The following is a 24,557-nucleotide window of genomic DNA, read 5'->3' as shown; positions in this document are numbered from 1 at the left end:
ATGAGATTCACCTTGTTAACATTCAGTCATTTTTTTCTTCTTTCAGACTGTTGTATAAATCAAGAAGAAAATTGCCATGCACAGGTACAGAGACAATACACAGATCGACCTAAGGTTAACAGATTGACCATATAGAAATATGGAGTGTGAGAGAGAATAGCGAACAGAAGTATTGATCATCAACCTTGAAAATAAAAGCTTGTTCTTCAACTTAAGACAATTGACTGAAATCATTAACAAAATCTACATAAAAAGGTACTAGACATTGGATCACATTATATATGAGAAGTCCCAAAATGATACTCACTAATACTCCATGATCAGTACCTCTAAAATTCCACATCCAACCAAAACCATAAACCCAATAACAACATTCCTTCCAGAAGCCGAGTAAAACCCTAAATAAAAAGGATCAGTGGGATACAAATTCCCTGGTTCACAGGTTATGCAGGTGAATCTCGGTGGTGGTGGCACCTGCTGTCCACAATCCTGCGTACGTGGCGGCGGCGGTGGTGGTGGTGGAGAAGGAGGAGGAGGAGAGTGCTGATCAGAACAAGGGTTCACACAAGGACAAGGGTTCACACAAGGACATGTCATGCACTTTATACTCGAATCAGGCACTTGTGGAACCAAAATTTGGTCGTGCTTTTCTGAAGAAGTACTAGTGGCATTGATTAATGGAGCTGAGAGTAGGATAAGCATCAGCATCATGAGAAGAAGTGGATGAGGAAGGAATTGGTGAGTCCATCGCCACAACCCCATTTCCGGATTGGAGCTGGAGAAAATAAAATTGGTGTCTTGTTTGGTATGGAGATGAAATGGGCAACGAGGAAAGAGGTAGAGTTGTGATATGAAGAAGGGTGGTGGTGTGAGAGCATAGTTGCCTATGGCTTACGTTTAAGTGCATGGGCAGTGCCGGAGAATGGAAGGAGTCATTGCATTAGGTATATTTTGGTTTTATTGGAGAATAACAAGTCTTTCTCACACCCTTAATGAATGGGGAGTGGAGAGAGGGACATGGTGTAATGAGCCTCCATGTATAGTTTGTTTTAGTGTTGGAAGAGAAGTGCATGTGGACGTTTTAAATGTGCGTGACCCACTTCCAACCATCCTTTTGTTCTTTTTTTTCATCCATGGGAGAGTAATTGTCTGTGCACCTTTATGACCTAGCTAGCGTTTTAGCAATGCACTAATGCTCAGAATATGTTCCATCGGTTGGCCGGAGATAATGTAGGGAATTAAACCAAATTCCCAACCCGTGAGAAACAAAAATTAGAGAAAACACGCCAAAGAAAAAACAATGACACGCACAAGACAATATTTACATGGTTCGGCAATTTGCCTACGTCCACGGAGTTGCAGGGATATCACTATTATCAGGGAAGAATACAGAGTACAACCTGGCGGTTACAATATTCTCTCTATATATATAACACGGCAACCCCACCACACTAAAAAAAATCCTAATTACGAAAGGTGGTTCCACAATGGGCTAAACGGGCCCAACAAGCCTCAATAAATCTCCCATTAAAAAAGCCATGCAATATTATTCGGGTCGGGTCGTCAAACCAGATCAAACAAAACTAGGTTCCACAAAGCCTAACAAATCTCCCACTTGGAGACTAGTCCAATCACCAACATCAAACCGCTATCCTCCAAGAAACAATCCATCATCCCTACAACTCATCCTCATGTCCTCAAGCTAGAAGACCAATTGAAGCTGCGCACAGCTTCAACTTCTCAATAGTGACACCCTTAGTCAACATGTCTGCAGGGTTCTTAGATCCACAAATCTTCTCAAGTATTACCAGTTTATCCTTAACAAGATAACGGATAAAGTGGTATTTTATTTGTATATGTTTCGACTTTGAATGAAAAGCCGAATTTTTGACAAGAAAAATTGCACTCTGACTGTCACTGTGTAGAATGTCCATCTCCTGCTTCTTACCCAATTCATCTAAGAAACCATGTAGTCAAATCATCTCCTTTCCAGGTTCAGTTGCTGCAACATACTCAGCTTCTGTAGTAGACAAAGTAACAATCTTCTGTAGATTTGAAGTCCATGATATAGCTGTACCACCTAGGGTAAAAACAAACCCAGTAGTACTCTTTCTACTATCAATATCACCAACAAAATCAGCATCTACATAACCCTGCAGTTTCAAACTTGCACCTGTGAAGCAAAGACATGTATCTAATGAACCCTTCAGATATCTTAAAATCCACTTGACTGCCTTCCAATGCTGCTTTCCAGGCCTACTCATGAATCTGCTCACAACTCCCACTGCATGTGCAATGTCTGGCCTTGTACACACCATAGCATACATCAAGCTGCCAATAGCTGAGGCATAGGGCACCTTGCTCATATGGTCCCTTTCTTCTTCTGTCTTCGGTGACTGTTCTTTGCTTAGTTTGAAATGACTACTCAAGGGTGTGCTTACTGGTTTAGCTTCATTCATGTTGAACCTACTGAGAACTTTCTTCACATACTCTGACTGTGAAAGCTTCAATGTACCATTAGCCTTGTCTCTAATGATTCTCATACCAAGGATTTGCTTTGCAACTCCCAAATCCTTCATTGCAAACTGTTTGGACAATTTCTTCTTCAGATTATTAATCTTCTCAATGTTAGACCCTACAATAAGCATATCATCCACATACAACAGTAATATGATGTAAGAATTGTCAAAGGACTTAACATAGCAACAGTGATCAACTTCACATCTCTTGAACCCAATTCTATGCATAAAATTGTCAAACTTCTTATACCACTGTATAAGAGCTTGTTTAAGGCCATACAAGCCCTTTCTCAGTTTACAAACTAGATTCTCTTGTCCCTAAACAATGAATCCTTCTGGCTGAATCATGTAAAGGTCTTCCTCCAAGTCACCATGAAGGAATGCTGTCTTCACATCTAATTGCTCAAGATGTAAGTTTTCTACAGCCACCATTCCTATTACAAGTCTGATTGTTGACATCTTCACAATTGGAGAAAATATCTCTGTGTAGTCAATGCCCTCCTTCTGTTGGAACCCTTTAACAACTAATCTGGCCTTGTAACGTTTACTACCAACATGTTCATTCTTTATTCTGTATACACACTTGTTGTGCAAAGCCTTCTTTCCTACTAGCAATTCAGTCAGTTCCCATGTCTGATTCCCCAACAAGGAATCCATCTCATCCTTCATGGCTAACTCCCACTTGCTTGAATTCTCATCTTGCAAGGCTTCATCATAACACTCTGGCTCACCACCATCAGTCAACAGGAGATAATTTAAAACAGGTGAATAACGCTGCGGGGGTCTAATGTTCCTGGAAGATCTGCAAACTTCAACTACATGTGTACTCAGATCTACCTGTGAATTTACATTCTCCTTATCTTCTTCACCCCCCTTCTGGATAGTACTTTCAGTCAATTCATCTAAGTTGACAAACTCAGATTTCTTTTGATCTATCTCTGTAACATCTGACACTACAGTTGACCTGTCCTTATACATAACCTGTTCATTAAATATCACATTTTTACTTTTGATGATTTTCCTGTTTTGTTCATCCCAAAACTTATAGCCAAATTTCTTATCACCATAGCCAATGAAAAAACATATTTTTGACTTTGCATCAAGTTTACTACGAGCATCAGAATCAATATGAACATAAGATACATAACAAAAAACTTTTAAATGTGAAAACTTCACCTCTTTACCACTCCAAACCTCCTCAGGAAGTCTGAACTCCATGGGAACTGATGGTCCTCGGCTTATCAGGTAAGCTGTAGTGCTAACAGCATCAGCCCAAAAAGTTTTTGGTAGTCCAGCATGCAACCTCATACTTCTAGCACACTCATTGAGAGTTTTGTTCATACGCTCAGCCACACCATTCTACTGTGGTGTCCTAGGAATGGTCTTCTCCATCCTAATTCCCTGTGCAGCACAATACTCACTGAACCTTCCATCTATATACTCTCCTCCATTATCTGGCCTCAAACATTTTACTTTCAAACCTGTTTCTGTCTCAACCATGACCTTCCACTTCTTAAAAGTTTCAAATACATTAGATTTATTTTTCAGAAAATAAACCCATACCTTTCTACATAAGTCATCAATAAAAGTGATGTAGTACCTTGAACCTCCTAAGGATGCAACCGGAGAAGGCCCCCACAGATTAGTGTGTACTAGTTCCAATTTTTCAGCCTTCGGTATCCTGCCAGTTTTCAATAAGCTCACCTTTTTTTGCTTTACTAAGATGTAACTTTCACACATGTCAAAATCAATGGACTTCAAATCTTGTAGTTTTCCTTTTAACAGCAACATCTTCATCCCTTTCTCACTCATGTGACCAAGTCTGCGGTGCCATAGGCTTGTATCAGTACTTGCATCAGCAACTGCAATTGTGTCTCTTGGACATGAGGTCATATACAGAGTGCCAGTCTTCTTTCCACGAGCCAATACCCTAGCTCCCTGTGTAGCCTTCCAAGAACCACCAACAAATAGTATTGCATGTCCTTCATCATCAAGTTGCCCAATAGAAATCAGATTCCTCCTCAGGTCAGGAATATGTCGAACCTTCTCCAATAACCAAACAGACCCATTAGGCAACGATATCTGAATGTCTCCCAAACCCATAACATCTAAGGCTGAACCATCAGCCAAATACACCTTACCAAAATCACCTGCAACATAATTCTGTATGATTTCTCGGTGTGGAGTGGTATGAAACGAAGCTCCTGAATCCAAAACCCAATCATCAAATGGACTGTCTACTGCAAGAAGTAATGCATCTTATACCTCTTCTGTTACAGCATTAGCAGAATTATCTTCATTCTTCTTTTTAGGGCTTTTGCATTGCCTTTTAAAGTGACTTGTTTTCCCACAATTCCAGCGTTGTACTTGTTGGCCTGATCTAGATTTGCTTCTGTTCTGATTAGAATTTCTGGAATTTGATCTACCCCGATTTGAATTTTTGTCATTACCTTTGCCTCTTGTCTCAAGGTTTAGGGCAGAACCAGATCCTGAGGTTTCACCTGCATCTCTTCGGTGAATCTCCTTAGCCAAAATTAAATCTCGTATATCATTGTACTTGAGCTTTTCATTTCCCGTAGAATTGCTTACTGCCATCCTCATTGCCTCCCAACTGTTTGGCAAAGAAGCCAAGACAATCAGAGCACGAATCTCATCATCAAAATCAATTTCTACAGACGACAATTGATTTGTGATTGTATTAAATTCATTCAGATGTTGTGCTACTGATGCATTCTCTGCCATCTTCAAATTGAACAATTTCTTCATCAGATGCACCTTATTGTTTGCGGACGGCTTTTCATACATACCGGACAAAGCCTTCATCAAATCTGTTGTGGTCTTCTCCTTTACAACATTATGTGCAACAGACCTAGACAGAGTTAACCTAATAACTCCTAGAACCTGTCTGTCAAGAAGTGTCCATTCCTCAGCCTTCATACTCTTAGGTTTTGTCCCCAAAAGAGGCAGATGCAATTTCCTCCCATAGAGATAATCTTCAATCTGCATCCTCCAATACGCAAAGTCTGTGTCATCAAACTTTTCTATTCCAGACGCCTTTCCTGCTTCCTCTGCCATTGCTCCCACTCAAACCTAACCCTAGGCTCTGATACCAGTTGTAGGGAATTAAACCAAATTCCCAACCCCGTGAGAAACAAAAATTAGAGAAAACACACGCCAAAGAAAAAACAATCACACGCATAAGACAGTATTTACGTGGTTCGGCAATTTGCCTACGTCCACGGAGTTGTAAAGATATCACTATTATCAAGGAAGAATACAGAGTACAACATGGCGGTTACAATATTCTCTCTATATGTATAACACGGCAACCCCACCACACTAAAAAAAACCCTAATTACAAAAGGTGGTTCCACAATGGGCTAAACGGGCCCAACAAGCCTCAATAAATCTCCCATTAAAAAAGCCATGCAATATTATTCAGGTCAGGTCGTCAAACCGGATCAAACAAAACTAGGCTCCACAAAGCCCAACAGATAATACCTAAGAGCCCCTTTTTCTTTTCCTCTCTTCTTTTCTTTCTTTTCTTTCCTATGGAACATTCTTCTTTGTTCGGTTAGAAAAGAAACGAGTAGATTGTCATGTACTCTTTCCTCATACATTGAAAAGAGGCCCTCTCACTTGAAGGCAAAGAATCTCTGGCCTCCCCTATTCTTAAATGGTGTTGGAGAACATTTTTCAAAGTATTACCAAGTTAAAAATGAACTCTCAGTACTCAAATAAATCCTTTCAATGTATAATAATATAAAAATTGTTCCATTAAAATCTATTGTTTTTCACCATTTTGAAAACGTTTCTCATCTTTTATTATTGTCAGAAATTTATCACAAATCCCACCCCTTTGATCTCAGCATTTTGATACTTTTCTTTACACCTTTTTTTTTCAATATACAATTAAAATCAATTATGTATATATACAAGTAGATATATATTGGCGTGGGAAAGTTGCTTTAGGCTCCATTTGAGTTGGCTTGATGCTTTTTGTCACACGGAGAAAAAGCTACAACCATGATTCAATTATGAAAAACTTGTACGAAATCCTTATTGTTTCCTTGTTAAATTAACTTTTCCCCGTTTAATGGTGGAAGTGTTTGAATTAAAGTCATGCAAACACACACACAGAAAAGTTTATGACTTCCAAACATAAAGATACAAAGCATAGATCTACTGCATTAATTCAAAATCTTTTGAGGATGATGGAGCTAATTCATATTTTGAAATATATTCCAAGGATAGTATCCTTCATTTGAATGCTGAAAATTTAATATTTAAAGTGATGTCTCAATTCCAAATAAAGCAAAATTGAATGACTTAATTAATTAAGTGAACTCCTTTCAATTCATTTCTATCATCTGTCAGAAGTGTCTTAAGTCAGCATCACACTTAGAAATAAAATGAAATTTGATCGACTTTAATTAATGGGTCTCTTTCCATTATGCTAAAATCTAGCTACCATGTGCCCAGGATGTCCATCTCATTATGTTGATTGCTGGTCATTTATTTACTTAAATCACATCATGACGACAATTGAGAACACTACTCCTAAAACTAATGGGTTAGAGATGATGACAGTTTGTAGTGGTGTATGGATATATACTTTCATTTTGCTTGAATTTTTAAGTTTCAAGTGTGGGGACTTGGGAAGTGTTACTGGTACAAACACAGATGTTTGGTGCATTATAAAGGTATTGTACCTTCTAACTGCAAAATGTGTGGTGCATATATCTTTCTTTCAAGAAACTTGAAATTTCTTTTCTTCATTAAAGGAATTGAATGAGCTGATAGAGATCTCAGACAGCCTTAGACATCATTAATTGCATGAATTCATGGGACTTGCACTCCAACTGTTGCTGACCCAACTACTTGGTAGCTAGGTCTAATTAATGACTTAGAATAATATTTTCTCAAGGTGTAAAATGTCTTACAAAAATTCATTGTGTCAGCAAGAGGCAGTTTGCAAATCTTTTTAAATGAAGTATTATGTTCTTCACTCTATATGAACCATCAAGGAAAAAATTTTGATGCTCTTATGGCATAAAGTGCAAAAATTGGCATTATCGTTAATGTAAGTATCTTATTTATCACGTAAAAAGACATTTACGGTTGAGGCCATAATGCATTTTAAATATGATTAGCTGCATGCAGGCATATGCTTTTGATTTTATTAATTAAGAACCCTAAATCGAAGTAATAATATTATTAAATCATTAGAATTATTTCAATATTTCTTTTTTAGTTCCCACACATGGAGCTTTTTGAATATATCCATTTGAGTACTTTAGTTCTTTCCCATTCCTCTTTTTTTTTTCTCTCTCTCTCTCTTTTTCTTGATGATCTTATGCTTGGAAAACCAATTTAGGAATATCTCCTTCTATGATTTAGAATTCACTTTTAAATTAATTAATTGAATATAAGTACCCCTAATCAATACGAAAAAGGGTTCTTTGATTAAAAGCGTTTTTGAAAATCCAATTTTTTAAATATGACCTTTCACCCTTTTTTTAGTCTCATTTGGACAAAAATATCTTTATTATTTTCTTGAAAAATAACTCTTTCTTTTAAAACCTACATGTAAATACTTGAAATAATAAAGAGTATTTGTATCAAAAATTGATTATTTTTCAAGAAAAAAAATATGGGAAGAGTTTAATTCACAATTTGAAGATTATTTTATCTCTTTTAACCAAATATTTTTACGAAAATTTTTTTACCATCAATTGCATTGATTTTCTATCTTATACATCTTTCAATCAAACCAAGAATACCTTGTGAACAGTTTACAGAGGGAAAAAAAATTGGTACATTGGGTTGGGTCATTGATCTACAGATATGACACAAAATGGAAGGTGATTCTACTTATAAAAGGAATGAGACTCCACTAGCACAATCCCAATAGAAGTCTTCCCAAAAATATAACACTAATAAAATCAAATATAATAAAATAAAAAATAATTATCAATAGGACACTTCCCAAAAATATAAGATTAATAGAATAGAACAAAATAAATTAAAATTAATTTCCAAAAATAAAAATGGAAATTATTTACACTCTTCCTACAATCCTCCCATAGTGTAAACGTAATTTTTTTTTTTTTTTTTTTTTTTGGAGGAAAAAAGAATCCAATACATCAATACTAGTGCCCAAAGGCTATGAACCAATCTTAGGACAAATAAGTATTGAATGACAAAACATGGAGAAAATAAATTTCTATGAACCAATGTTTCTTTATGTAACTCAATGGACTTTTATCCACATTGGTTTTCTCAACTACATTATGAGTTGTACAAAACAGGTTGGCACAAATGGGCCATGCGCCCTGCCTGGATATTCATGAGAGCTCTAAAGAACCTGCCTAAGTTCTCATAGGAAGCGGCCCCACCTCCACTCTCATATAGGTGAATCCATCAAGTATGTTCTGCATTTAAACATATTATCCATAACGAATATGGTATTCATTAAGAGTAAACACTCAACCTTAGTCAATGCAGAATACGCTCTATCTACACCATAGAGATGGACTCTCATACAATTAGAGTTGATAGAACACCTCAAGTTAACAAGTGATTTGTTATTACCCATATGAACCTACTTCATGGAATTTCCATTCTAATAGATTAGGTTACCACCATTCTTGACTTCTGTAATAGGCATAAGCCCCATCCCCCTCGATGTTTCTTTCACCAGTTTCTTATTTAGTGGTTTGGTCAAAGGATAGGCCAAATTCAACTCTGACCTCACAAATTCTAGGGATATAACCCCTGTTTCAAGCAGTTGCCGCACAATATTTTGTCTTAGGCGTATATGCATGTTTTTCCCATTAAATATTTTAATCTTAGCTTAGCAATTGCAGCTTGGCTATCACAACGCATAGACACAGACGGGGTTGGTCTCGTCCATAAAGGGATATCTGTTAAGAGGTTTCTAAGCCATTCAGCCTCAGAACTTGCCTTTTCTAAGGCAATAAACTCAACCTCCATAGTAAACCTAGTAATACAGGTTTTCTTGGCAGACTTCCAAAAAATTGCACTCCCACCAAGAATGAAAACATATCCACTAGTGGATTTCATCTTATCTGAATCTGAGATCTAATTTGCATCACTAAATCCTTCAAGGACACTTGGAAATCCACTAAAGCACAAACCATAGTTAATGGTACCTCTCAAATACTTTAAGGACTCTACGAACAACAATCCAATGGTCCTGATTAGGACTTTGGGTGTACCGACTCAATCTACCTACTGCATAAGAAATGTCAGGGCTGGTACAATTCATTAAGTACATTAGGCTCCCTATGATCTGAGCATACTCTACTTGGGCAACACTATGTTCTATATTTTTCTTCAGCTGTGAGTTGGGATCATAAGGAGTTGACATTGGTTTATAATGAAAGTTTTCAAACTTCCTTAGGATCTTTTCAACATAGTGCTCTTAAGAAAGTTTAAGCCCATTGGGTGTTCTAGTTATTTTAATTCCTAGAATCACCTCTACCTTTCCTAGGTCTTTCATATCAAACTTAGAACCTAGGAATTGCTTGTAAGGTATTCTATTTTGAATATGACGTGCGAATAGGATAGCTTCCCCCCACAAGTTCAAGGGTGCTCCTGAACTTACCAACATTGCATCAAAGGTTTTAGAACCTAGTTTTCGTTTTTTTTAGGTTCAAGGAGAAGAACTTTAGCTAAACACCCCCACACTTTCAGGTATGCCCTATTAGGTGCATAACCCTTCCACAACTCATTAGGAGTTTTACCAGTTTTCCAGGTTGATAACAGATGAGAACCATCTTTTGGTTTTAAGTCAGTCAAAATGTGTCCCAAGTTCACCGCATCAATTGCAGAGAGAACCCTTTCCTGCCATCTCTTAAAGAATGTCCCATTGAAGGGAACAATTTTAGAGGTGTCAGGAAGAGTGTGAATTAGGGAAGCTTCCATTTGGATTTATTTCAAGATTGTTGGATTTTAAGGGTATGGAAACAAAAGACTAGCCCAAAACACACAAACAAATAACATAATGAATAAAAAGAAAAACTTATCAGCTGAGGTGTGACAAACACTGTCCTTGAAATAGATCCACCCTCCTCGAAAATGAACTTAGTACACTACGGCACCAGTGGTCTACCTCCAAGATTCAACAGTCAAATCTCGCCTTGGGTGCACTCTAAAAACGAGATGTGTACAGCTCGGGTTTTTGAATAAATTCCTCCAAATAAATGTATGAAAATACTCCCTAAAAAACTCTCTGAAAAAATTCCCTGAAAAATTAGTATTCATGCATAGAGATGGGTGACCTGCTTTTATAGGCCGCTAACACAGTCCCAATGGGAATCTACTTGTAATTAGAAGATGACACAAAGTGGAAGGTGATTCTACCTATAAAAAGAATGAGACTCCACTAGCACAATCACAATAGGACTCTTCCAAAAAATATAACACTAATAAAAAATAAAATATAATAAAATAAAAAATATTTCTCAATAGGACACTTCCCAAAAATATAAGATTAATATAATAAAATAAATTAAATTAAAAGTAATTTCCAAAAATAAAAATAGAAATTATTTACACTCTTCCTACAATTCCCCACAGAGTATAAAACGTAATTTTTTTTTTTTTTTTGAGGAAAAAAGAATCCAATGCATCAATACTGGTGCCCAAAGGCTATGAACTAGTCTTAGAACAAATAAGTATTGAATGACAAAACATAGTGAAAATAAATTTCTATGAACCAGTGTTTCTTTATGTAACTCAAATGACTTTTATCCACATTGGTTTTCTCAACTACATTACGAGCTGTACAAAACGGGTTGGCACAAATAGGTCATGTGCCCTGCCTGGATATTCATGAGAGCTCTAAAGAACCTGCCTAAGTTCTCATAGGAAGCGACCCCACCTCCACTCTCATATAGGTGAATCCATCAAGTATGTTCTGCATTTAAACATATCATCCATAAGGAATATGGTATTCATTAAGAGTAAACACTGAACCTTAGTCAATGCAGAATACGCTTTATCTACACCATAGGGATGGACTCTCATACAATAAAAAAAAATTATTGCAAATTTCCTAACTTGAGGAGTCAAATTGCTTAAATTAAATAGAAAAAAAATCAATTTCTTAAACCAAATGAGTCATATAAAAGCTTTGAAGAGAAAATCCGAGGTCATTTTGAGATCAAGCATTTATGCCCTTAGTGAATGTAAGCAATGCTAAAGTCCAATCCCGGCCCAAGACACACCAAGGTCTAAACATAAATTGAAGACATGTCGACATCCAAGTTTGGCCAAAGACATGCCAAGGTCCAAGCCTAATTTAAAGGCACACCAAAGTCTAAGCCCTAGTTGAAGGCATGTTAAAGTCCAAGTCCAACCCATGACATACTAACGTCCAAGCCCAAGTTAAAGACATGCCAAAATCCAAGCCTAAGATGAAGAAACACCAAGGTCTAAACCCTAGTTGAAGGCATGTTAGAGTCCAAGTCCAATCCACGACATACTAAGGTCCAAGCCCAAGTTAAAGACATGCCAAAGTTGAAGCCTAAGATGAAGAAGCACCAAGGTCCAAGCTCAAGTCTAAGACACTTCAAGGTCCAGAATCAAGTTGAAGACGCACCAACGTCCAAGCCCAAACTAAGACCCACCAATGTCTAAATTAAGTCAGGACCTAAGTCATGTCTCTCATTGGGAGAATCAAAGGATTGACTAGAGATTGTATCTCATTCCTAAAGTTAATAAATTTTCAATTTGGCTACTAGTTTTCTTCTAGGAAAAATTGTGCACAAGATACTAGCACGAACATCAATTTTAGTAGAATGATTTGCCTTTTTTTTTTTCCACAAAATATTCTTTTTAAGCTCTTGGAAAATGATGATTTACATATAAATCAATAAATTTATTATCTTATCCTTAATGAGCCTAGTCTTACTCTTAACCCTCATCATGCACTAATCTTCCAATGCTTAATCAAATAGGAGTACACATCACTAATAGCACGAGTAGGGACTTTTAAAACCCTTAAGCTATGTTTAGTTGGTAGGATATAACATGGGATAGGATATAATGTATCATATCCTATGTTTGATTAGTGATGGAATAGAATAAGTTATATTATCTCATCACTTATCATATCCTATGTTTAACCAAACATGGGATAAGATAAGTGGTGGGAGATATTATCCACCCTCTATTTTTCATCCCTTTCAAATGGGATATATTAATCTCATGGTAAGATATGGAATATACATATCCCATGCACCAAAATTTTATTTTATTTTTTATCAATTTTTTATTTTTAATATATTCATTTTATTAAGTAAAAAAATATTATAAATTAAATTTACGATTAAAAAAACTAAAAAATATTTATAAAATAATATTAATATATGATATATAAAAATTATTTTTATATATTAAATAACATAAAATAAAAAAAATATTTGTAAAGTTGTGGACCCTGCATTTTCACATGCGTTTCCACTCGATGGTGTGACTCATTTTTTTATTTGTTTAGTGAAAATTTGATTTTTAGAAAAAGACTTGGAGTTGCCACTTATTTTAATTTTTTTTAAAAGGGAAAAACAAAATAAGAAAGAAAAACCCTAAGTGTGACTCCTAAAGGAAAAACAAGTCTATGGAAAACCAAAGTCGGGTTAAGGGATCAGGTTACTTATTGGGAAGGTACGATGGTAAGCCGTAACACCCCTCTAAGCCCGTATACATACGACCTCTACTAAACGAATCAAGGGAATTGTGGCAATTAATTAATTAATTATGGATACCAAGAAAAATAATCAATGTACAAGTCATGATGAAAATCAATATACACAAAAATAATGATGAAATCTAATTATAAGAATACATTAAATGAATAACAAGAGAATTGTGCAAAAATGATTTATTGAACTAAAAAAAAAGTATTAAAAAAATGGTTTTCAAGAAATTTCAAAGGATTTTATAAAAAAAATGATTTGAATTAATGATTTAAATTTATTTATTTACAAAAAATAAGTTTCAATTTATTTTTAATTAATAATTTGATTCAATTTCATTTGCATTTAATTTTCGAAAAAAGTTATTTGTACTTATTGTATCAAAAAAAATTATTACAAAATTATAATTTGGCAACAAAAATTATTTTACTTGCTTTTTTTAGAAAGTAATGAATTTTTACAATTTTATTTACAAAAGTATTTTGATTCATTTTCATTAAAAAAAAAAAAAAGATTTTTACAAATTATTTAAAATGACATAACTTTATTTGCAAAAGAAATTTTAATTAAAAAGAAAAACAAAGATTTAAATCCTCTATTCATGAAAAAACACTTTTAATCCCATTTTAATTAAGGAAAAAGAATTCATTTAAAAAAATATTTTTAGACAATTTTATTAAAAATTAATTTTTGGGACAACTTTATTTACAAAACAATTTTTGGACAATTTTTATTAAATAGAGAAATTTTTGGACAATGTTATTAAAAACAATTTCTCGAATTCTATTTTTAACAATGCTTTTGGATTTTTCTAAATGCATTTTCTGAATTTTTATAAATAGTGGTGCCCATTTTAGGTATAAAGGTGATTTGTATAGGAAAAAAGTAATGCCAAGTGCATCAAATGTTAATATTTAATAAGAGCTAAAGATGATTAGTTATACAACATTAATTGGGCCAGTCACAGTCAAGCCTAAATTTAAGGAAAATGGTCCCTAGTCCAAAAAATTGCTTGACCCCTAATGCCTTAACTAGCCTACCTTCACAACTTTTCAGTTCCTTTTCAGAGCTCACGGTGTCAAATACTGTGGCAGTCCTACATTATGGGATTGAAAGCATCCCTTCAAACACATGTTTTGCTTCTGACAAAAGCATGGAGCTGCATTTGTTTAGGTCACACCCCTGAGTGATAACTTCCTCTCCTTTTTCAAATTAATTTATCTTTCAATTAATTTGAGATTCTCACTTTGATTTCTTTTGAGGGTACTACTTAATTTGGTTAAAAAAACACTCCTTTGCCACTCACATGGGGGAGGTGGTAAGTAGTAGTGGAAGAAAAACAAAACTTATTCCTCATCTAATCATCACCTGTCACTAAGGTAATAGAAAGGGTGGAATGACGAACATTTTCATAATATTAATATCATTTTTTTAAAAGAAAAAGTAATCCAAGGAATCACCCATTTGTCGGTGTAAATTAATACAAAAGAATAGTCATTTGTAATTTCCAAAAAGGTTATTTTTCCTAGTATTATGTTGGCTTGGATAAAGCGTATATGAGATTCACCTTGTTAAAATTCAGTCATTTTTTTCTTCTTTCAGACTGTTGTATAAATCAAGAAGAAAATTGCCATGCACAGGTACAGAGACAATACACAGATAGACCTAAGGTTAACAGATTGACCATATAGAAATATGGAGTGTGAGAGAGAATAGCGAACAGAAGTATTGATCATCAACCTTGAAAATAAAAGCTTGTTCTTCAACTTAAGACAATTGACTGAAATCATTAACAAAATCTACATAAAAAGGTACTAGACATTGGATCACATTATATATGAGAAGTCCTAAAATGATACTCACTAATACTCCATGATCAGTACCTCTAAAATTCCACATCCAACCAAAACCATAAACCCAATAACAACATTCCTTCCAGAAGCCGAGTAAAACCCTAAATTAGAAGGATTAGTGGCATACAAATTCCCTGGTTCACTGATTATGTAGGTGAATCTCGGTGGTGGTGGTTCCGTTATGTAAATGAACCTAGGCGGTGGTGGCACCTGCTGTCCACAATCCTGCGTACGTGGCGGCGGCGGCGGTGGTGGTGGTGGTGGTGGAGAAGGAGGAGGAGGAGAGTGCTGATCAGAACAAGGGTTCACACAAGGACATGTCATGCACTTTATACTCGAATCAGGCACTTGTGGAACCAAAATTTGGTCGTGCTTTTCTGAAGAAGTACTAGTGGCATTGATTAATGGAGCTGAGAGTAGGATAAGCATCAGCATCATGAGAAGAAGTGGTTGAGGAAGGAATTGGTGAGTCCGTCGCCACAACCCCATTTCCGGATTGGAGCTGGAGAAAATAAAATTGGTGTCTTGTTTGGTATGGAGATGAAATGGGCAAAGAGGAAAGAGGTAGTTGTGATATGAAGAAGGGTGGTGGTGTGAGAGCATAGTTGCCTATGGCTTACGTTTAAGTGCATGGGCAGTGCCGGAGAATGGAAGGAGTCATTGCATTAGGTATAGTTTGGCTTTATTGGAGAATAACAAGTCTCTCTCACACCCTTAATGAATGGGGAGTGGAGAGAGGGACATGGTGTAATGAGCCTCCGTGTATGGTTTGTTTTAGTGTTGAAAGAGAAGTGCATGTGGACGTTTTAAATGTGCGTGACCCACTTCCAACCATCCTTTTGTTCTTCTTTTTCATCCATGAGAGAGTAAATGCCTGTGCACCTTTAAGACCTAGCTAGCGTTTTAGCAATGCACTAATGCTCAGAATATGTTCCATCGGTTGGCTGGAGATAATACCTAAGAGCCCCTTTTTCTTTTCCTCTCTTCTTTTCTTTCTTTTCTTTCCTATGGAACATTCTTCTTTGTTCGGTTAGAAAAGAAACGAGTAGATTGTCATGCACTCTTTCCTCATACATTGAAAAGAGGCCCTCTCACTTGAAGGCAAAGAATCCCTGGCCTCCCCTATTCTTAAATGGTACGTGTTGGAGAACATTTTTCAAAGTATTACCAAGTTGAAAATGAACTCTCAGTACTCAAATAAATCCTTTCAATGTATAATAATATAAAAATTGTTCCATTAAAATCTACTTTCACCATTTTGAAAACGTTTCTCATCTTTTATTATTGTCAGAAACTTATCACAAATCCCACCCCTTTGATCTCAGCATTTTGATACTTTTCTTTTCACTTTTTTTTTCAATATACAATTAAAATCAATTATGTATATATACAAGTAGATATATATTGGCGTGGGAAAGTTGCTTTAGGCTCCATTTGAGTTGGCTTGATGCTTTTTGTCACACGGAGAAAAAGCTACAACCATGATTCAATTATGAAAAACTTGTACGAAATCCTTATTGTTTCCTTGTTAAATTAACTTTTTCCCGTTTAATGGTGGAAGTGTTTGAATTAAAGTCATGCAAACACACACACAGAAAAGTGTATGACTTCCAAACATAAAGATACAAAGCATAGATCTACTGCATTAATGCAAAGTCTTTTGAGGATGATGGAGCTAGTTCATATTTTGAAATATATTCCAAGGTTAGTATCCTTTCATTTGAATGCTGAAAATTTAATATTTAAAGTGATGTCTCAATTCCAAATAAAGCAAAATTGAAGAACTCCTTTCAATTCATTTCTATCATCTGTCAAAAGTGTCTTAAGTCAGCATCACACTTTGAAATAAAATGAAATTTGATCGACTTTAATTAATGGGTCTCTTTCCATTATGCTAAAATCTAGCTACCATGTGCCTAGGATGTCCATCTCATTATGTTGATTGCTGGTCATTTATTTACTTAAATCACATCATGACGACAATTGAGAACACTACTCCTAAAACTAATGGGTTAGAGATGATGACAGTTTGTAGTGGTGTATGGATATATACTTTCATTTTGCTTGAATTTTTAAGTTTCAAGTGTGGGGACTTGGGAAGTGTTACTGGTACAAACACAGATGTTTGGTGCATTATAAAGGTATTGTACCTTCTAACTGCAAAATGTGTGGTGCATATATCTTTCTTTCAAGAAACTTGAAATTTCTTTTCTTCATTAAAGGAATTGAATGAGCTGATAGAGATCTCAGACAGCCTTAGACATCATTAATTGCATGAATTCACGGGACTTCACTCCAACTGTTGCTGACCCAACTACTTGGTAGCTAGGTTTAATTATTAATTAATTACTTAGAATAATATTCTCTCAAGGTGTAAAATGTCTTACAACAATTCATTGTGTCAGCAAGAGGCAGTTTGCTAATCTTTTTAAATAAAGTATTATTTTCTTCACTCTATATGAACCATCAAGGAAAATTTTTTGATGCTCTTGGCATTATCGTTAATGTAAGTATCTTATTTATCGCGTAGAATGACATTTACGGTTGAGGCCATAATGCATTTTAAATATGATTAGCTGCATGCAGGCATATGCTTTTGATTTTATTAATTAAAAACCCTAAATTGAAGTAATAATATTATTAAATCATTAGAATTATTTCAATATTCCTTTTTTAGTTCCCACACATGGCTTTTTGAATATATCCACTTGAGTACTTTAGTTCTTTCCCATTCCTCATTTTTTTTTCTCTCTCTCTTTTTCTTGATGATCTTATGCTTGGAAAAGCAATTTGGGAATATCTCCTATTATGATTTAGAATTCACTTTTAAATTAATTAATCGAATATAAGTACCCCTAATCAATACGAAAAAGAGTTATTTGATTAAAAGTGTTTTTGAAAATCCAATGTTTTAAATATGACCCTTCCACCCTTTTTTAGTCTCATTTGAACAAAAATACCTTCATTATTTTCTTGAAAAATAACTTTTTCTTTTAAAACCTACATGTAAATACTTGAAATAATAAAGAGTATTTGTGTCAAAAATTGATTATTTTTCAAGAAAAAAACATGGGAAGAGTTTAATTCACAATTTGGAGATTTTTTCATCTCTTTTAACCAAATATTTCTACGAAAAATATTTACTATCAATTGTATTGATTTTCTATCTTATACATCTTTCAATCAAGCCAAGAATACCTTGTGAACAGTTTACAGAGGGAAAAAAAATTGGTACATTGGGTTGGGTCATTGATCTACAGATATGAGTACAGACTTGGAATGATTCACATAAATAAATGTGTCCTGGAAAAGAACGTTTGTACTTTAACACAAAATGGGAATCATATACCTAGCAAAAGGAGTTGATCGAAAGGAATATAGTTCTCCTTTTTTCTTCACCAAAGCCATCAACTTCTTTAGCACTAAAAGCATATCTTCTCAACTATGCGTTTGCAAGGCCCAGCACACCTCCAAAGTAACACTCCCAATCCAACCAAAACCAGTATCACAATTACAACATCAAGTCCAACATTGGAAGAATCAGTATCATACAAGTCCCCCATATCCTCCAAATCACTCATTGTGTAGGTGCTAGGTGGCGGTGGCGGTGCCAGCTGACAGCAATACTGAGTTGACGGAATTGTGGGCGGAGGTGGCGGTGGAGGAGGGTGCTGGGCACATGGGTTCACACATGCACACGGATTCACACAAGGACAGTCCATGCACTTTATACCCGAATCTGGTACTTGTGGAACCAATACTTGGTCGAACTTTTCAGGAAAAGTACTTCTTGCTTTGATTAATGGAGCTGAAACTACGATAACCATTAAAAAACCAATCTGAAGAAGTATTTGAGAATGCCATTGATGTGGCCACCACTTCATTTCAGGACAGAAACAGTATATATTTTTTTGTTTAGGAATGGTGATGAAATGAACAAAGAGAAGAGAGTGAAATGTAATATGATGATGGCTGGGAATATGTAGTTGTCTATAGGAGCGTATTGGCCTATGGATTACGTTTGAGTGCATCGGCAGGGAAGAGGAAGTGAGAATCAATGGTTTAGGTGTGTGCTTTTTGGCTTTTCTTCTAATAACAAGTCTCTCTCAGTCCTCCAATGAGTGGTGAGTGACGAGGGGTAGCGTAATGAGCCTCCATGGATGGTTTTGACATTGTGTTGAAAGCAAAGTGCATGTGGATGCTGTAAATGTGTGCGGCCCACTTCCAACAAACCAAATTTTTTGGCGAAGGAGAGTAATGCCTAAGAGCCCTTTCATCTCTCTTTTTTTTCTCTTTGGAAGGAAAAATAATTCTACTTTTACGAAGATATGAAATTAATAGCATGAATATGTAATGTAACGAGCCAATGTCAAGGTGTACACATTGGAATCGCCACATTTATTAAGCTACTTGGTTTTTAATTTTGCAAATTGATAAATATACACTTTCTTTGTATCCATATATATGCGACTCAAAAATCTACAATATATATCCGTATATATTAGAACAAAAATAATATTGGGTATAATATCACAGGTCATCATATGTATTGGAGTTCAATAATCATATTAGCAATTATTATCTGAGTTCTTAAGTACTCACATTTCTGAGTACCAAACTAACGTCTCACACCTTGTTGGATTTTAAGGGTATGAAAACAAATTACTAGCCTAAAAGACACAAACAAAGAATAGAATGAATAAAAAGAAAAACTTATAGGTTGAGGCGTAACAAACACTGTCCTTGAAATAGATCCACCTTCCTCGAAGACGAACTTTGTGCACTAGGATACCAGTGGTCTACCTCCAAGTCCAACCCATGACATACTAACGTCCAAGCCCAAGTTAACGACATGCCAAAATCCAAGCCTAAGATGAAGAAACACCAAGGTCTAAACCCTAGTTGAAGGCATGTTAAAGTCCAAGTCCAATCCATGACATACTAAGGTCCAAGCCCAAGTTAAAGACGCGTCAAAGTCCAAGCCTAAGATGAAGAAGCACCAAGGTCTAAGCTCAAGTCTAAGACACTTCAAGGTCCAGAATCAAGTTGAAGACGCACCAACGTCCAAGCCCAAACTAAGACCCACCAAGGTCTAAATTAAGGTGGCGTTTGTTTTTTTTTTTTTGCTTTTTGCTGAAAGCAATTTGTTTTTAGAATTTAGGTTGTTTGTTTTTCTACTTTTTCATAACTTATTATAAACTTTTTACTAAATAGAAAAAGCCAAAATATTTAGCTTTTTCTAAATAGAAAAAAAAACATATTGGTTTTTCTTTACTTTTTAATATTTAATAGAAATAAAATACTACAAAAACAAACAACCTAATATTTAACACTATTATATATTAAGTTTCTATTTAAAATTAAGCAAAAAAAACAAACACCACCTAAGTCGGGACCTAAGTCATGTCTCTCATTGGAAGAATCAAAGGATTGACTAGAGATTGTATCTCATTCCTAACGTAAATAAATTTTCAATTTGGCTACTAGTTTTCTTCTAGAAAAAATTGTGCACAAGATACTAGCACGAACATCAATTTAAGTAGAATGATTTGCATGTTTTTTTTTCCACAAAATATTCTTTTTAAGCTCTTGGAAAACAATGATTTACATATAAATCAATAAATTTATTATCTTATCCTTAATGAGCCTAGTCTTAGTCTTAATTAACCCTCATCATGCACTAATCTTCCAATGCTTAATCAAATAGGAGTACACATCACTAATAGCATGAGTAGGGACTTTTAAAACCCTTAGGTTATGTTTGGTTGGTAGGATATAACATGGGATATGATATAATATATCATATCCTATGTTTAACCAAACATGGGATAGGATAAATGATGGGAGATATTATCCGCCCTCTATTTTTCATCCCTTTCAAATGAGATATATTAATCTCATGGTAAGATATGGAATATACATATCCCATGCACCAAAATTTTATTTTATTTTTTATCAATTTTTTATTTTTAATATATTCATTTTATTAAGTAAAAAAATATTATAAATTAAATTTACAATTAAAAAAACTAAAAAAAAATTATAAAATAATATTAATATATGATATATAAATTATTTTTATATATTAAATAACATAAAATAAAAATATATATTTGTAAAGTTTAAATATTTTAATAATAAATATTGTTAAACATAAATAAAATTTCATTTTTTTAAAATAGAAAATATTTGAATGTGATATTATTTTTATTTTAAACGTGGAAAAATAACATATATTTTTCATATTATTTATTATTCATTTTACAAACTAAATATAGATATAATATAATATAACATTTCTCATTGGATATGTTATTTTAAAATATTATATCCATATAATACGTATATCCAAGATATCATATTTCATTGAAAATCATATCATAAGATATGCATATCATATCCAATGAGATATAATATCTTAGGATATACAAATCATAACCTATTCTATTCAATCAATCAAACGTAGTCTTAAAATAATTGGCTTCCATGAAATTAATAAGATAAAATCTTCTCATTAATTTTTTCTTTTTTTCCTTCCATTCCTCACCTCTCTATTAACTTTTTGTTCCCTTCTCTCTCACACACACACCCCGAAAGTGGTTTTATCATATGTTCACCACTTAATGCAAGACCACTTCCTTTACTTTCTTTTAACTTTTCTTTCTTCTTTCTTCTTTCTTTTCACTCTTGGGCCACCATTGCCTCTTCATTTTCCTTTTCCCAAGTTAAGTAGTCACGACCATTGCCCCTTCATTTATTAGTTATATGAAGAACATAGCTACAAAGTCTATATAACTATGTTGTCCACATAAAATAGAATATTTTCTTAAAATTTCACACAAAACGGACCATGTTTGATCTATTAAACCAGCCTCCAAAAGACCCATGGCACTCTCTTAACTCTTTATCTTTTTTTTTTTTTCTCTTCCTTTCCTCACTTCTCATTTAATTTTTTGTTTTCCTTCTCTCTATCTCACCATAAGTGGATTTTCACCACTTAATACAAGACCACTTCTTTTCTTTTCCTTTTTTTTTCACACTTGAGCCAATACTTCCCCTTATTTTCCTTATATGCGAAATATTGCATTTCCCTCAAAACTAAGTATCAACCTATGACCTCGTGAATAAAAGGCATTGCCTTTGCCACCCAACCACATGTGCTATGTTATATTTACTTCATATAACAATGCACATGTATTCGTATTTCCTATCTTTTTTATATATACTATATATTAATTAAAATAAAATTATTATAATTAATTTTATTTTATTTATCTTATTATGCATTTTATATAATAATTAAATACAAGAAAAAAATAAATTTATACCCCAATTTTAGCCTCTATTTTTTCAAATGTCTTAACTTTAATTGAATCATTAAGGCTATGTTTGGTTCTTGGAAAATTTGAGAGAAAATGCTAAGGAAAGAAAATAGAAGAAGAAAATAAAAGGAAAGAAAAAATGAAGGAAAATAAAAAAGAAGATTTAAATTAATAAATTATTTTTATATGTTTTTTCAAATTTATTTTATTTATTTATCTCTATTATAACAAGATTAAATAATTTAAAAGTATATAAATTTCATTTAATTTTAATTATATTTATTTTCTTTTATATTTTATATAATGAAACAAAACATAAGAAAATCATTTTTCACGAATCAAACATAGCCTAACTATTTAATTATTTAATCATTCAACTTAAAATAATTAGATTTTCAACCCTTTAAAATGACATTAATATAATCCACTTCATTCATCAATGATACCTCAATTAAATCAACCTTTCAAAAGTTAATTTATTATAATATTAAATCCATGTTTTTTAAATTCATTATAACAATTTTATATAATATCATTTTACTGAGGTTATCTTATAATTACCTAATAATTATTAAACTAATTCTCAAAATACACTTAATATTCAAATCTCAAAAATCCAATCTCCAATAAGTTATTAGTTAAATTTCCTTTAGATTTAAATTTAATTTCTCAAACTCTCATTTTGAAAATTTGACTAATTAAATTTGAAATTTTGTGGCTCTAAATTTGATGTGGTTACCATAAGCATCTCCTTTTGAAAAAAATAATGTCTTGACAAATTTGTCCATATATAACAAGTAATGGTATAGGGAACTCACTGCCCTTCTACTAGGATTAAACTAAGTCATAACCATACTTCTACTGTTACGGGAAGTTTTTAGCTCCTACTCACAAGATATTACTTTTACAAAAAAGACTATTTATTTTATTAAATATATTTAATATTAATACATTAATAAATGATAATATCTAAAAGGGCTTTTAAGGGAAGTAGGGAATTTCAGGCGCAAGCTGCCACTGAAGAAGTTTCTGGTGGCAACCTTTTGGGAGTCAGAGCTGAGTGAAAAGTGAAAACAAGTGTCCCAAGCATCCTGATCTAAAACCAACACGTATACAACTCAACACCCTCACGCAACAACACGTAGCACCGACCTCCTTCAATAAAAATTAAAACCTTTCCGTATAAAGACAAGCATCCGCATCCTCACACCGGAGTCATGCTACCTTTGAATCACTTCCTTCAGTTCGTCACACAAGCTGTCCTCTTCATCTTCTTGCTCCACCAATCCCTCGCTTCTCCAATTATACTATGACTCCCGGAGTTCGAATCCCCCTTTGCGTGCAGTGCGGCACCCACTCCAACCCCTGCCGCTGCAAGGTGGTGGGCCCGACGCTGGGGTTCTTGGCCTTCGCAGTCGCCGCCATCGTGGAGTGGCCGGTGGGGGCTCTGGTATACTGCTTTCGCCACATGAAGGGTCGCCGTATCATGGCTCACCCTGCCGCTGTGGTGTATCCGTCTGTGTCCAACGCTATTCCCATTTGATGATCGGCGTGCGCGCGGTGGACGCAAAAACTGTGTAGATGTGCTGTTCTTGATCTACTTGCAGTAATAATAATAACAGTTATCTACGTGGTTGAGTTGTGTAAATGGTTTCTGGAGTATTTGGTGATTAATGAAACGGAAAATGTGGTGTTGCAGAAAAGGAATGTGGAAAATATAAACAAATATTGTTGCGTGGATGCCCATTTTTCATGCATGACACGTGTTTTTGTTCCATCATACTTTTGGGATTTTGATTCCATCGTAATAATCCACCCGGTATATGTGGGAATCCCCATGGATTGAAAAATCGGAATTTATCGGCGATATTTCGCCGAAATATCGGATATCGGTCGCCCCGATTATCGATTTCCAGGAATATCGTCAAAAAATCGGCCAACTGGAGGAGGATTTCAAAAAATCGCCAAAAATATCGCCGATATTTCGGCATTTTTATCGGGAAATTTCCCGATATTTCCTACCAGTTCAGCCCGCGCATAGGATACAAAATCTGTCCATTTTTTTTTTAAAAAAGACATAAGATGCTATTTGGTAATCTGATCATGATTTGCAGGCAAAGGTTTTGTTTTTCAGCCTGG

At 34.5% G+C, this 24,557-nt stretch overlaps 2 protein-coding genes across 2 annotated transcripts; one reads left to right on the top strand and one right to left on the bottom strand.

The window, feature by feature from the left end:
* Nucleotides 1-306: 306 nt before the first annotated feature.
* On the bottom strand, nt 307-762 carry LOC117930464 (putative bifunctional UDP-N-acetylglucosamine transferase and deubiquitinase ALG13). The gene has a single exon (XM_034851122.1). The coding sequence runs from the start codon at nt 760-762 to the stop codon at nt 307-309; it is 456 nt and encodes a 151-aa protein (XP_034707013.1).
* Nucleotides 763-23,630: 22,868 nt separating this feature from the next.
* Nucleotides 23,631-24,158, top strand: LOC117929852. Its single transcript, XM_034850274.1, has one exon. It carries the CDS (start codon nt 23,728-23,730, stop codon nt 23,959-23,961), a length of 234 nt encoding a protein of 77 aa, XP_034706165.1. The 5' UTR covers nt 23,631-23,727; the 3' UTR covers nt 23,962-24,158.
* The last annotated feature ends 399 nt before the right edge of the window (nt 24,159-24,557 follow it).

The sequence above is a fragment of the Vitis riparia genome, chromosome 14 (assembly GCF_004353265.1).
Source record: "Vitis riparia cultivar Riparia Gloire de Montpellier isolate 1030 chromosome 14, EGFV_Vit.rip_1.0, whole genome shotgun sequence".
NCBI classification, from domain to species: domain Eukaryota; kingdom Viridiplantae; phylum Streptophyta; class Magnoliopsida; order Vitales; family Vitaceae; genus Vitis; species Vitis riparia.
The sequence above is the reverse complement of the archived record's forward strand: the minus strand, read 5'-3'. Positions and strand labels throughout refer to the sequence as shown.